The 14,179-nt window shown below is 38.6% G+C and overlaps 1 protein-coding gene across 1 annotated transcript in view; it reads right to left on the bottom strand.

Annotated features, from left to right (window-relative positions):
* Window positions 1-4,480: 4,480 nt before the first annotated feature.
* LOC121934545 (cytosolic phospholipase A2 gamma-like) overlaps window positions 4,481-14,179 on the bottom strand; it is a 28,513-nt gene continuing 18,814 nt past the window's right edge. The window contains exons 11-17 of the mRNA XM_042475129.1: window positions 13,899-14,024; window positions 12,513-12,569; window positions 10,460-10,516; window positions 9,910-9,993; window positions 8,631-8,785; window positions 7,645-7,810; window positions 4,481-5,328 (exon numbers count right to left, since the gene is read on the bottom strand). Of these exons, the coding sequence (XP_042331063.1) occupies window positions 5,171-5,328; window positions 7,645-7,810; window positions 8,631-8,785; window positions 9,910-9,993; window positions 10,460-10,516; window positions 12,513-12,569; window positions 13,899-14,024 (803 nt within the window). The 3' untranslated portion in view covers window positions 4,481-5,170. The remainder of the gene's footprint in view (window positions 5,329-7,644; window positions 7,811-8,630; window positions 8,786-9,909; window positions 9,994-10,459; window positions 10,517-12,512; window positions 12,570-13,898; window positions 14,025-14,179) is intronic.

The raw sequence follows: 14,179 nt of genomic DNA, 5'->3' as shown, positions 1-14,179 counted from the left end.
CAAACTCTTATACCTGCAATAGTTATTTTTGCTAGAAAAAAAATGTGACTATCAGAGCTGAACACATTAAGTACTGAAGTTATCAAACAATCTACCAGTTTCTGCATTAAAATTCAAGGGCACAGGAGACCTGTCTTATTATCTAGTCGCTATGGTAGTTAAGGTTTTATATATGAATGCAGGCACTAATAAGGTACAGGCTGAGCAGCTATTATCCAAAATGCCTGGGATCAGAAGTATTTTGGATTTCAGATTTTGGAATATTTGCATATGCATAGTAAGATAACTTGGTGATGGGATCCAAGTCTAAACATAAAATTAAGTTATGTTTCATATACACCTTGTACACATATACTGAAAGCAATTTTATACATAATATTTTCAATAGTTTTATGCATGAAACAAAATTTGTCTACATTGAACCATCAGAAAGCAAAGTTGTCACTATCTCGGACACCCATGTAGACTACTTTGGATTTTAGAACATTTCAGATTTTGAATTTCTGGAGAAGGGTTACTCAGCCTATATCGAGTCTATGCACATCTTTACCTTAAATTTCAGGCAGTAGAAAAATGTGAAATTCTCACCTCCAATCTCTGTAGAAAGGATCCTCCTAAAATGAAGAACATGCTTCTTTTTGTACTATCACAGTCATAACTGAGATGAAAGACAATTTGAATGATGGTAATTTGAAGGATGAATTCTTTGTTATTGTCCACATTTCATATCTGAACTTTAATTACATAGGAAGAAAATAAAAAATAACTCCCATATTAATTAACCTCTTGAGATATGACTGAACTTGAAAAACTTCACTAAGTATCTTTTGAGGAATGTCTCCTCTCATATGAATCCCAAGAAATATCAAGGGGAATTTGATAAGCTCAATAAACTTTCTTGAGAAAGTTTCTTCGGAGAGCACCTTGGAGTCTCTAGGTGCTGGTGATGCTGACTTCTCTCTTTTGGAACTGTGTTGTAAGTGATTGATTGACACCTGCCTGGAAAATAATGATGGATGTGGACCAATAAGTTCAGGGTGAGTCCTGAAAAAAGTGGAAATTTCATGGAGGGCATTTCTTGTATCCAGGAAGTAAGACATTATCCTGTTGTACTGATAGAGAAAGACCTAACTCAGAGCCTGGGGGTACTGCTTCAATTATTTTGCTGTGACTAGGAGGAAAAATACTTTACCAACTTTTATTATTGTAACAGAACATTAGGTTACTTTTTCTTACTCTGGAGCCTCTTTCTTGTTTATAATGGTCACTTCTAGTGTCCATTGTCTACAAAACAGAGAGCCCAAACAGACAGGCAAAAATAAAGCTGCTTCAGGTCACTTTGGAGGTATGCTGTTTAAATGATGCATGCGTCCTAAGAGGCCAGAAGCTGCACCAAAGTTTTGCTCCAGTCCTTAGGACTGGCCTCTTCTGGCCTCTTAGAACGCATTAATTGTTTAAACAGCATACCTCCAAAGCAACCAGAAGCAGCTTTATTTTGGCCTGTCTGTTCAGGCCCAAAGTGATGCTTGATATGTCCTTAAGACCTTGGAAGCAATCCACATGACTTTGTACAGTTATTATTATTATTATTATTATTATTATTATTATTATTATTATTATTTATGAAGGTATTAACAGACTCTCTGGGGTCTTCTATTTTTCAGCCCAGTGTCAGGAACCTTACCTGTCCTACCCCAAGGTGCTTCCTACTATTTTCTTGCTCTTTTATCAATAATACCTTACCACTCTCATTTCACTATCTTTCTTTCCTGCCTCACTAACTGAAGCAACAGTGTCTCGAAAAATGCTACCTTTTTCCGTATGAATTGTATGAATGGTATTTTGCACTGCCTGGGTCTTTATCTAATACCATTGGTCCTCATGATTACCTATTCCCCTTTCATATTATGACAGTTATTTGATTGATATGGCTTGTGTGGGTGGGGAGTGAATTTATATAGGGATGATAATACTTTGAGGGAATGAGAAGAGAGAGGTGTTACGGTGAGAGTGAGGATGAAAAAGGATGTCTTCTTTGTTGATTCTGGGACTCCCACACAAACACACACAATTTGGAATTTTGTCTTGAAATATAGCAGTTCAACTCCAGCAAGTAAAAGCTGTTCGACAGTGGAACACACTCCCTCAGAGTGTGATGAGTCTCTTCCTTTGCATGTTTTAAACAGAGGCTGGATGGCCATCTGTCAGGGCTGCTTTGATTGTGAGTTCCTGCATGGCAGGGGGTTGGACTGGATGGCCCTTTTGGTCTCTTCCAATTCTTTGATTCCAAACTGCCAGTCTACTTTCAACTGTTGAGCTCTGCTGTGCAGTGCCATGTTGCAAAGAGTTAAAGCTCCCATAGGCAGACATGTCTTTTCATCTCAACCATCTTCCAGTGATCTAATGTCTGTGATATTTCTTCTGGTTATCAGTCTACATACTACTTCTGAGTAACTATACCTTTGGACAAACAAAGGGGTAGCCATGTTGGCCATACAGCAAAATACAATAAAATCCAAAATCTACAAAGCATTGATACTTTTATTGGCCAACCAAAATGCAAAAATACATGATGCAAAATTTCAGTGTTTTGGTCTCCCAGAGCCTGCATTGCCAAAGAGGAGTAATGGCTTCTAACTACATAGAGATCCCTCTATACCATCTTAATTGAGAACAACTGAAACAACATCTTGACAGAATGTAGGCTTATGACTCCAACATCATCAATTATTTTTCTCCTTTTTGAGTTTTAAAACCTTTGCCTGATGAAGAAGTCAGTGGTACTTTTAGTGATCTTGCAGTTTGGGAATGGGCAGCTGCAGTGTTTTTATAATTTCAGGCAGCACCACAAATCAATTGCAAATGCAGACTGAAAGTGCCTGGAAGACTCCTTCTGGTTTGTAGTTCCTATATTTTTGGACAATTTGTTGCCATTTTTAGTTTTGGAAGGGGATGGAGGAGGTTTGAGATGCTGTAAGGGGAACAACCATGTCTGGTGCGCTTTTGGTGCCTTTGGTGACATGCATTTTATCATCATTCCCCCAAATAGGAACACTGGAATATCGGATGGATTTTCCATGGGTTGCCCTTTCCCTGATCTTGTTATACTTCAACATGTAATTAAGATCCATCTTTAAGAATACAAGGCAGAGGTTTGATTAACTTCCATGAAAAGTATCTTGGATTGCTTTTCTCATATTTACCTCCACTTATTCAGTCCTAAGGCCTTATATAGGACAACTGAGCAGAGATATCAGTATCTAGTAGAACATACACAACAATGAGAGATCCATAGAGACCTTTCACATAGTGAGATTAAAATAGTATGTACGGGAGGCCCTGTTGATGTGCCACATGGTTGTAAGTGGTAGCAAGAGTGAAAAATCCACTTGATTCTTTCTCTGTCTCCATTTTTATGGAATATTGTCAAAGAAAGTAAACAGAGGTCCAAAGTACACTGCAGAAATAATCCAGTTTGAGATGGCTTTAGGTGCCTTGGCTCAGTGTTAGGGAATCCTGGAAATGTTAGTTTATTGTGGAACCAGAGCTCTCTGACAGAGGCAGCTAAATGTCTCACAAAACTACAGTTCCCAGAATTCCCTAGCATTGACCCAGGGCAGTTAAAGTGGACTCAAACTGGATTATTTCTGCAGTGTGTTTTGGTCCAAAGATTTACATGCCTAATGCAGAATGTTCTGCGTTCTTCCCCTCACATCTTCAAGGAACATACAGTAATTCCTTAGACCATGGCCATAATGCTAAATTTCTCGGTTTCCAAAACTGGCACTTTCCCATAAAGCATGACATGTCAACTAATTTGTATGCCCCTGCCATTTATTGGGTTCAGTATAATGTATCATTTCCAGAAGAAGAAAAATCAAATTATGGATAATCTGGGTTTGTTTTTGCACCTTGTATTATTCCAAGGGACAGTCTCAGAGATTATAGTGTATTAAATGGTGTATTGATAAAACAGTACAAAAATAATATCATAAGTATGCAGTACATGCCCAATCAAGAAGTACAGAAATAAAGATAATAATATCAAAGCAATGTCATAAATATATTATCAAAGCAACCCAAGCTTTTTGAATAAAAATCTTATGCTTGAAAGTATCTCAGTTCGATTGATAACGTTTATGCCTACTTTAAACTGCTTAGCTTTTGAAATAAATGTGTAACAAAATTCTATAGCTACTTCTCCCATACAGGTATCTTTAACCAAGCCATAATTTTAGAAAGATAGTAACAAAGGAGAAAAAAGTGGAAGACAGGAGTGTGAAATAGCATAACTGGAGAAATGAGCTAAAGAGCTCAGTGTCTTTCTAAGTGACCCTTGACACCCTTTGTATATGTTTTAGCATTAACATCATTTCAAGAACCAAACTTAGATAAATTTATCTATCCCATATATCTATATAGATATATATATATACCATATATATATATATATATATATATATATATATATATATATATATATGCTTAAGTCTGTTGTGAGAAAGGTCATGATAGGTCATGATTGTATATTTTCCTGACTTTATATCCAAACTCCATTGCAACAAAGGTAATAAGGATTTGTCAAACTCACACCAAAGATGTTTCTTGCCTTCTTGTGAAAGGGTTACTCTTGTACTCTTACTCTGCAGTTATGTACAGAAAGTCACCCTGTTTGCTTGGTCTCAGATAAATCATGAAACTATCAATGCCTTGTTCATTCTTTGGCATGATCATTTCTTTCACTGGCAATATTAATTTGCTTTCAGTGTCAAAGACTAGAATATTTCTTTCGTACCTTACCATTTATAATTAAACTACAGATTATATCTTCACTCCTATGTAAATCCTTACAAATTCACAATGAAGAATGCTTTGTATTTCTTTCTGATCAAAGAAAAATAAAGAGATATAACAAAGTGTAAACTATTTCGTAGGGACTTTCAAGTTTGAATGTTATTGATTAGTTCCAATTCAAGTAGACCTATTGAATCAATTATTGAGTAGTGAGTCAAGATCTAGGTAAATCCTTTTCAATCTATGGGTTTATTCTAAATGGGATTAACAATATGAATCAGGCCCTCATATGTTGCACTGAGCATATGCAGATAGAGTAGTAGTTTTACTTGTTCTGAAATAAAATGTTAATATGGAAAATATTTGCTTAAGACAACTATGAGGGAAGAGCCACAATGTACTTAATCTCCTCCACAATTTTTTGTTGAACATCTGCTACATTCTTCTTTGCTGCTGTCAGTAGTTTTCCAATTTCTTCATCTGAATAGCTGAGTTTGAAGGTCTTAAACATTTTACGATATTCCTCAATTTTACCTAAAAACATAGAACATTGGGGGGAGTGAATATAAAGTGTTTAATTACAGCTGTTAACATTACATGCAGTGTTCAATTTTATACATGTTTACCCAAAAAGAAGTCTGGACTCCCCACAAAATAGGAGACAGTACTGTGGTGTTTCTGATGGAGAGGAGTGCAGTCCACAAAAGGTTATGTCAAAATAAAATATATGAGTTTTAATGTGCCTCAAAACTCTTTCTACTCAAAGGAAACATGCTTGTAATGTAGCACTGCTCAGAGGAGTAAACTCTGAGTAGTAATGTAAAGTTGGAACTATGAACTGTGCCATGTGTTACTAATATGAATCATCCACTGGCTATGTTTCCCCAATCAGTGATCAAAATAATACAGTTTCATATGACCACTATGTGGCTGGAACTCTATCTGAGCATTAACAGAAAATAATATCACTGGTGACCTAATAAAACATCCACAACACACTATGCACATATATTCTCTTAGGAGCTTGATACACAAACCGCCAACATTTTGTAGTCACATCCAGTTATAATTTCCTTACAATTTTTCTATCGATCCTTTCTTCCATTACAGAACTCAAAAGTAGTTTCAGTGTTTCCTGGATGATTTACTATGCAGTATTAATCAGACTCAAACCTGAAGCCTAAACAAGAAAGTTCTATTATGTATTCCCAGACTGGGCAAAAATAAGCAATTCTTAGCAGATGGTGTACAGGAGATATGGGGCTGCAATTCCCACCATGTCTCATAATTATGTATCCAGATCAGAGCTGCAGTCCAGCAGTATATGGAAGATTACAGCTTTCCAAGTCAGTGTAAAGTAAGGTCTTGCAGGAATCTCTTAGTATAACTGTAAAATATCTCCCTATTATCAGCTTTGAAAGCTTGGAGTGTAATAAAATAAGCAGGGAATATCAAATCTCAGTAAGATGAAGTCTCCTGCTTCGGTGGCCACAAGCTATACATTTCTGACCCATAGAGATGAAATTTAATGAAAGAGATAGTCACCACTCTGGAATGTACACATACCAGAATTTATTTATTTTACAAAATTGGAGCAAGAACTCATGTTCTTAAACTAGAGAGAGACAATGTAAGAGAAAATGTCACATTGGAACAATTCAGCATGTGAAACAAAATGGCTCTTCATACTCTAGTTCAGTGGTTCTCAATCCTCCTAATGCCACAACCCTTTAATACAGTTCCTCATGTTGTGGTGACCCCACCCGTAAAATTGCAGTGTCTCAGTTCCTAAGACCATCAGAAATATGTGTTCTAGTTCCAACTATTCACTCTATTCCCTGATCAGTTGTAAATTTCCTAGATGAACAACACCCCCCTGATATCTTGCCGCCTGACCTTGGTGGCATCTGCATGGTCCAGAATACTCAGGGAGTGGCCTAGAGTATCCTGGCCTCAAAGCTGCCCTGGCCTTCCCCCATTATCTGGGGCCCTCTGTTGTGAAACTAGGTGGATGTTCACATGTGTGTCACGCTGTGCAGCCCTGTGCAGCCGCAGCATCAGTCACATGGCTGATAGCTCATTCTGACCTCAGAGCAAGGAACTCACCACCAATCCGACTCCATCAGGCAGCAAGCAGGACATAGATGCAAACAGCTTCCCAATATCACAACAAAGGGCTCTAGATCTTCCAGGAAGATCCTGAGCAAACAGTGAGTTTTAAAAAATTAATTATAAGGAGAGTTTAAACCCCCTTCTAAACAAATCTTGCCAAGGAAACCCATGATCGTTGCCATAAAGCATTGTCATAAGTCAGAAACAGGGTCGTCATAAGTCAGAAACAACTTGAAGGCACAAAGCAACAATAACACCCCAGGTTTATTGCTGAATGGGTGAGACATTGCTTGGACTGTTCACAGCAGGACCGGGGTTTAGGCTGTGCATAATCCAGACTCCATGCCTAGAGGACACAGGGAGAAACTTTTATTTGGCCTGTGCAGACAGGGCCTTTGTTAAATAGTTGAAACTGTGTGGCATATGCATGAGAGTTGTGTATGACTCCAGCTGTGAAACATGCAGTTATCAGTGACATGGAGGAAAATAAGAGTCACTGACTGGTCACAACATCTGGAGAGGGAAAATTTAAGGAAAGAAGAGTTCACCATTCTGTGAAAGTACACATGTCAGAAAGAGGGAAAGGACAGCAAGAGCTGAAAGTATGGATAGAAAGTAATGTCACCTTGGAAAAATTTGCTTTGGAAGAAAGATGACCCATTTGTGTTCTTTTCAATCACTGTCACTCTAATAGCTACTCAGAATATTTTGCCCAGATGAATTCCCTTCCCATGTTACCTGGACAGTTGACTTTGTTGAACAGTGGGAAATGCATAACAGTTGGGCCATCTCCTCTGAAGATATAGCAATTTGAAGGGTTGTCTTTGTCCTGCAGCTCATTCTCATTTATTCTGGGAAATTTAATCCCACGGATTTTACAGTACTCAACTGTTTTTTTGATGGTCTGCAACAAATGATAAGAGAAATAGATGTAACTGCTGTGCAAATTGTCAAATCCTCTCAGTAAGAAAAAAAAATAGCTTCCATTTAGTTGGTTAGTTGGAAGGCCATCTACTTCTTTCATTCCATTTAGAATTCTTCCAACATTAATTGAGCCACATGAGATATGATGCAACATTGTTCCCTCCTGAAGTGCTATATTTAACTTTAGTAGTTCATTTTAATGTAAGATAGATAGTACCTAGTTCACTTTGTATCCTCTATCTCTTCTTCACACAAAGAAAAGGTAACTGGAATATTACTTGAATAAGAACCATGTTAGAGACTTTCACTACAAAAGCATATGTTTCTAATATCAATGAAATATTGAGGAAAGGAACTACATTCAATAGCTATGGTACTATTAAGGTAATATACATAATATTCACTCACAGTTCTGATTTTGCCATTCAGTACTACTCACACTATGTTTTTATTAAAGTTCTGCATAAACTAAAAATGCAATACATCGAACAGAACAGAAACATTAAACTACATTAAATCAAAATTCCAAAAAAGAAAACTAAACATAAAAGACAATACAGAATATACTACCATAATATATATTAAACCAAAAAAAGTATGACTTTTAACTATCTTTCCTGTGGTTATATAATCAAAACTAATAGCCATCTTGTCTTCTAATGCTTTCTCAAAAAGGCTGCTAGGGGTTTCAGATCTTCAACAAAAGTTATCAACTACTAGCTCTAAATTTATGGTGATGTGAAGGACATGAATAGTCATGAGCCACCTAATATGTCTGCCCCATTAATAAGATGAATTACCTCAAAAGGATCCCCACCACTGAAGTCAAAGGAAAGAATCAGCTTCACGTTTCTCTCAGGGTGAAGGACAAGAGGGTAAGCACTATTTATAGCCAGACCAGCATCAATCAGAGAGACCACCATTTTCTGTCTCAACTCAGGGAGCTTAACATCAGCTAACAATGTAAAGAGAAACACAGGTGAATATAAAAAATATTTGCACAAACATGCATGCAGTGTTAGTAACCAAGGCTTGTGCATAACATTTGGGATTTGGGTATATTTTCCTGGTGTCTGGCATCAAGCCACAGCCTCATTATAATGGTGATACTGGTGGTGACCTGATGGTCAGTTACAGATTGACACATATTTCTCAGTATGTATGTATTGTGTAGAAGTTGTGAAATCCATTGATGCAAATCAGACACAATATTAAAAGAGAACAAGCAATGTTCTGAAAAGTTCACTGCAGGCCTGGATTCTTTTCTACTACAGAAAGTGAAGTTGTGCACTTAAGTTAGAGACTGAGAGACTAAGGTTCCACGTTCATACTCTCTAACTTTACTGATTTGACATGGACAGTCCTGATTAATGTTCTGTCATCCTACTTTTTCAACTGCTTCTAAAGTGTTCCAGTTTCTCTCTTCTCCTCCCAACTTTCTTTCTTTCTCCTCAGCTTATTTCAATTGCTGAGTTCAAAGTGCAGAGGCAATTTGCAGTTAATTAACAGAATAGGGGGGAAAGGAGAGGGTAGAATCTTGCTCATCCAGCAGACTCAGGCAAAAGCAAAATACTGCAGCCTTCCCTAACTTGTGTGTTCTTCCTCATTAATAACTTTTGCTACCTTGACCTCACTCTGATGTAGATTAAAAAAAAAAGTGTCTGTGGATACGGAAGGCTGACTGTATAGTATTACAGGGTGCCCTTCCCATCTGCTAGGATTTGGTTCCCTCGCACATAAGGATGGGGAAAAAGCAGGAGTTTGAGCTTGTATTAGTCAATTGGTGGTGACATGCACACAATTGCATCAGTGAGTCTGTAGGAGCACACTGCCACTGACTTATATGGAGTGAGGTGTAGTGATGTGTGGAATCTCTAATTCATGGAAGGCTAGCAGTGGATTGGTCATGACCACCTTGATTTTATTCATCACCTTTCCAACACTGATACATAACTAAGCATTCCTTCTTTTCCATCTGCCCATCACATCATTGCATAAAAATATGTAGTTCCTGACAAAAATATTCCAGTGAATTATCTACAGAAAAGTGTCATTAATACAATCGAAGAATAAGCTTACACAAGTTGTACAAGAAGTTACTAGTGGTTCCCCATGTCCACGTCAGAATGCATGAATTTGTCTTGTGGATGTGTCTGATCCAGTCTACAAGGAATGAGATCCAGAGTGAAGTATGAGAAAGAAGAATCTTAAAATCCTAACAAGAATTCCTTCTCTCCCCCTGACAGACAACTGATTGTCTTCTTCTGATATTAATTCTTTTATCTCATTTATAGTGAACTTAAATGATGTTCTGTACTTCAGAAATTCCAGAAATGTAGATACTTTGAGTGCATGTGATAGTATTTTTACTTACTGAAGTTACTGCCTAGACACCAAATAATAAAATTAACTGAACAACTTACCTTGAGCTACAGTTTAAAAATTCACAAAAACAATAAAGTTATAATAAAAGACAGCCACCAAAACATATGACTTCTTGGATATCACTGAATAAGTACATGACCAGGGTGGGATTTGAATTCAGGTGTTCAGTGTCTAGATCTCTATACAACTATACAACACAGAAATCAGGTATATGGCAAAATGAGGATAATATTGAGCTACTTGCCTTTAATTGCTTGAAGGGGGCTATAAGGAACAGATGCCACAAGTTTTTCTACTGGTTCTAAGAGAAAGAAAAATAGAAAAGTGAGATATAGAAAATACCGCATAGTTACCATATGTGACACTTGGTGGCTTAGTGGTTAATACGCCCACCATGAGGACCACAAGGTCACCAGATTGGCAGTTCAAAACCTAAGCACCGTGTGACGGATTGAGCTGCCATCAATAGTCCCAACTTCTGCCAACTTAGCAGTTTGAAAGCATGTAAAAGTGCAAGCAGATAAATAGATACCACTTTGGTAGAAAGGTAACTGCATTCCATGCACCTTGGATATTAGTCACACTGACCTCATGACCTCATTGTCATCTTTGACAATGCTGGCTCCCTTGGCTTGGTAACAGAGATAGGCACCACCTCTTACAGTCAGAAACTACTAGACAATCACATCAAAGAGGAAACATTTACCTTTACTTTTTTTCCATAACCAGATATGTGCCTGAATCCCATTGTTAGTCCCAACTGCTGTAGACCCATTGAATCAAGGGAATTCCATTATAGCTGGGAGTACAAACAAGATGCAGACAAATTGAGGAAGGGAGCAACCAAAATTATCAAGAAACTACAGCATCTCTTCTATGACAAAAGGTTACACCATTTGGGAAGGAGAGCCAACATATATTTCTCTGAATGACAACAAAGTAAGCTACCCTACACTGATATCAGACTATATCCCTACTGACTTCTGTAACAACCTTACTAGCTGATGATCCCTTTCAAGATCCAGGACTTCAGAGGATGCAATTTAGCCTGACCTCAAAGGTTGTTGCCCTCCTTAGCATCCAAGATTAGCATTAGATTAGTGTAAGGAAGCCTGTTTATATCTTAAAGATGCCCTTTGGTGCTCAAGAATGCTGGCTATTTTCTACTTCACTAGCTACTTCTTCTGATTTACTATCTAAATACAGTAGCTCTATTCTAGCTAGTTTTCTTCATTTCTCCTTTTGTTTGATATGGCCCGAAACACACATGCAGGATACAATCAGCCAACCCCATCAAGTCCTGCCTGCAGATCTGGCCTGTTTCTCACCCAGTACTTACCTAGTCTGGCGCAACAATGGTGTCTACCCCACTGTCGCACTGTCGCCCAGCCAACCACCACCACTATTCTACTTGCAGATTTCCCCCATGGCCCATAAAGATGAAACAGGCAGCTGGTAGCACGCACATAGCCAGGTGCAACTTAAGTAGAATGGCAGTGGTGGAAGTGATAGGTAAGGGGGCACACACCCATATAAACAACCAGCTGACTTGGAGGGGTTTTCAGGAAAACCCACCACAAACAGCTGGTTATTTAAAACTGGGCTAAGGGCCAGTTGAACTAGTCAAGCCACATCTGCTGAATAGTGACTGGTCTACAGGGCTATTGGCCTGTGTCTTCTGAACAGAGTGACCCCAAGCCAAGGCAGAAAATGGGCATTTGGGGATGTGTGTATAGCCCTGTATGTCAATCAGATCAGCCTAAGCCAGGAAATCCTATGCAAAACCAAAGCAGATATCCCCTAAGAGGTGGCTTTGCACTGTCCCTGGAAGTGCACACCACAACCCCAACCCAGCAGTTCCATGGCACAAAAAGAAGCCACAAAATGAGGCTCATTTTTGCTCAATGGAAAGAGCACACTAGCCACTGCTGTGGCTCTTCTGTGGCTCTTTGGTGCAGCTTATCTACTCGCTGTACCAAAGATGTGGCATAAGGCCACCCGCCATGTTGTGGGGCCTGCGGTGTAACGGCAGCATGAGGGTGGTTGGCAGTCGGTCACCACACACCCCACTTTGCCCTCACACCATCATTTTTTGCTGGTCTGTTGAGGTCCTTAGTTATGGAAGAAACAGACTTCAGTAACTCTCTACCTCCATCCCCAAGATCTTGCACTGTGGTGCAGCACGAGACATGATGCTTTGGTCCTTTGCTGCCCCTTACCCACCTTGTAACATTGAGCATACACACCAGGTGAGGATCATATTCAATTGGGATCATATTCAATATTCAATAACTTGCCTGTAATTATTTTAACAGGCTTGTAAACAGGGAGTGTCTTGAGCTTTTCTTCTGGTCCTGAGACAATGAACATAAACAAAGGAAGAAATAATAATAGACAAATCATACATGTCTTGGGATAGATAACGCTTATACATTAAGCAGTATTAATTTCCACTTCATCTAATCAAAAATCATTTATCATTTTTTAGAAAAAGAAAGGAGAGAACTAGAAGTTGCATATATTTATGCATTAATTTATTCAGTAAAAGCAGATAAAGTAATATCATGATACAAGGCACAGACTTTAAGGGGCAACCTGCAGCAGCCCCTTTTGCAGCCAGATTGGGGCCATGGCAACCACACACCGCTGCCTCAATCTGGCCTTTCCAGGGCACCAATAGGAGCCACAAAAAGTGCACTGTAATGCTGGAAAGGGCAATGCTCCTTCAGTCCTGTGTCATGTGGACATAGCGCCAGAGGAGCCCCATGTTGCCACACACCATGTGAAGCAGTGCACAGCATCACGCCACTCTGGGGCGGAATCAGGGCGTGATTTGTATGAATGTCATGCCCCGACTCCACCCCCAGGCCGGCCTTAATGGGTGGTGTGCACAGCCCCTAACTTAATTTTAACCAGGAAAATATTCAAAGGTAAATACACCAACAGTTCAGATTAGACTCCTATGGTCAGACACACATGCATACTCAGTAAATACAAATGTGTCGAACAGTGAATGCAAATGAAATTTGCAGACCAGTTCAAGTTACAAATGGAACTTGTAACAGAAAGTTGCAATTTAGCCTCAATCCTAGAAGGGACATTTCTCTGCAGTTACACAATCACTTCCTCCAATCAGAGCATTCTGTTTAACAAATCCTCCTTCCACACTCTCTTACTGTGTGTGTGTGCATGCGCGTACTGTAATCTTTTTTTCCTCCTCTACGTTTAATCCCTATTTTGCATATGCATAGTCCTCTGTACTATATAGGCTTGATGAGGGGGGAGGATAATTCCTTTTATATGATTCTTCTTCAAACCTCAGTTCCACCACCAGTGCTGATTCCTTCTCCTTCATGTTTATTATTATTATTATTATTATTATTATTACTATTATTTGTATCCTGCCTCTCCCTTGTATTGTATCGAGGCGGGTAATAACAAACAAAAACAATAAAATCAAACATGACTATCAATAGATAAAAGCATAACAGGACATATTAAATCCTAGTTCCCCAATCTCCCTCCCACCAAGTTCTCTGGGTTAGCACTCCTGACCCAAGTATACCATTAGAAGTTAAGCTAATAGATAGCATATGATCAAATCCCAATTCCATAAAATATGCACAGAGACTTTGTGGAGGAAACCACTGTTAGAAAGTAATGAATTGCTATGTGATATTTACCTCCCAAATCCTTGTTCAGAGCTTCCCACAGATTCACACACAGTTCTTCTCTCTTGTCTTCATCTAAGGTTGGCCACTTTTGACGCATCCCTTTGAGCACCTCATAGCTTTTGCCAGTTCTGTTTACTTCATAAAAATGCATAAGGTCATGTTAGAAGTAAGACAGCAAGAGTAAAGAATTCAAAGATTCCTTACAAATATATATAACACGAAAAGATAGATTTATTTCCCTGTTGGAAATTAGTTTTGCTTCTTCTTTGCTTTGCTTTTTCTGATTTACC

Source organism: Sceloporus undulatus, chromosome 6 (genome assembly GCF_019175285.1).
Source record: "Sceloporus undulatus isolate JIND9_A2432 ecotype Alabama chromosome 6, SceUnd_v1.1, whole genome shotgun sequence".
Lineage (NCBI taxonomy): Eukaryota > Metazoa > Chordata > Lepidosauria > Squamata > Phrynosomatidae > Sceloporus > Sceloporus undulatus.
The sequence above is the reverse complement of the archived record's forward strand: the minus strand, read 5'-3'. Positions and strand labels throughout refer to the sequence as shown.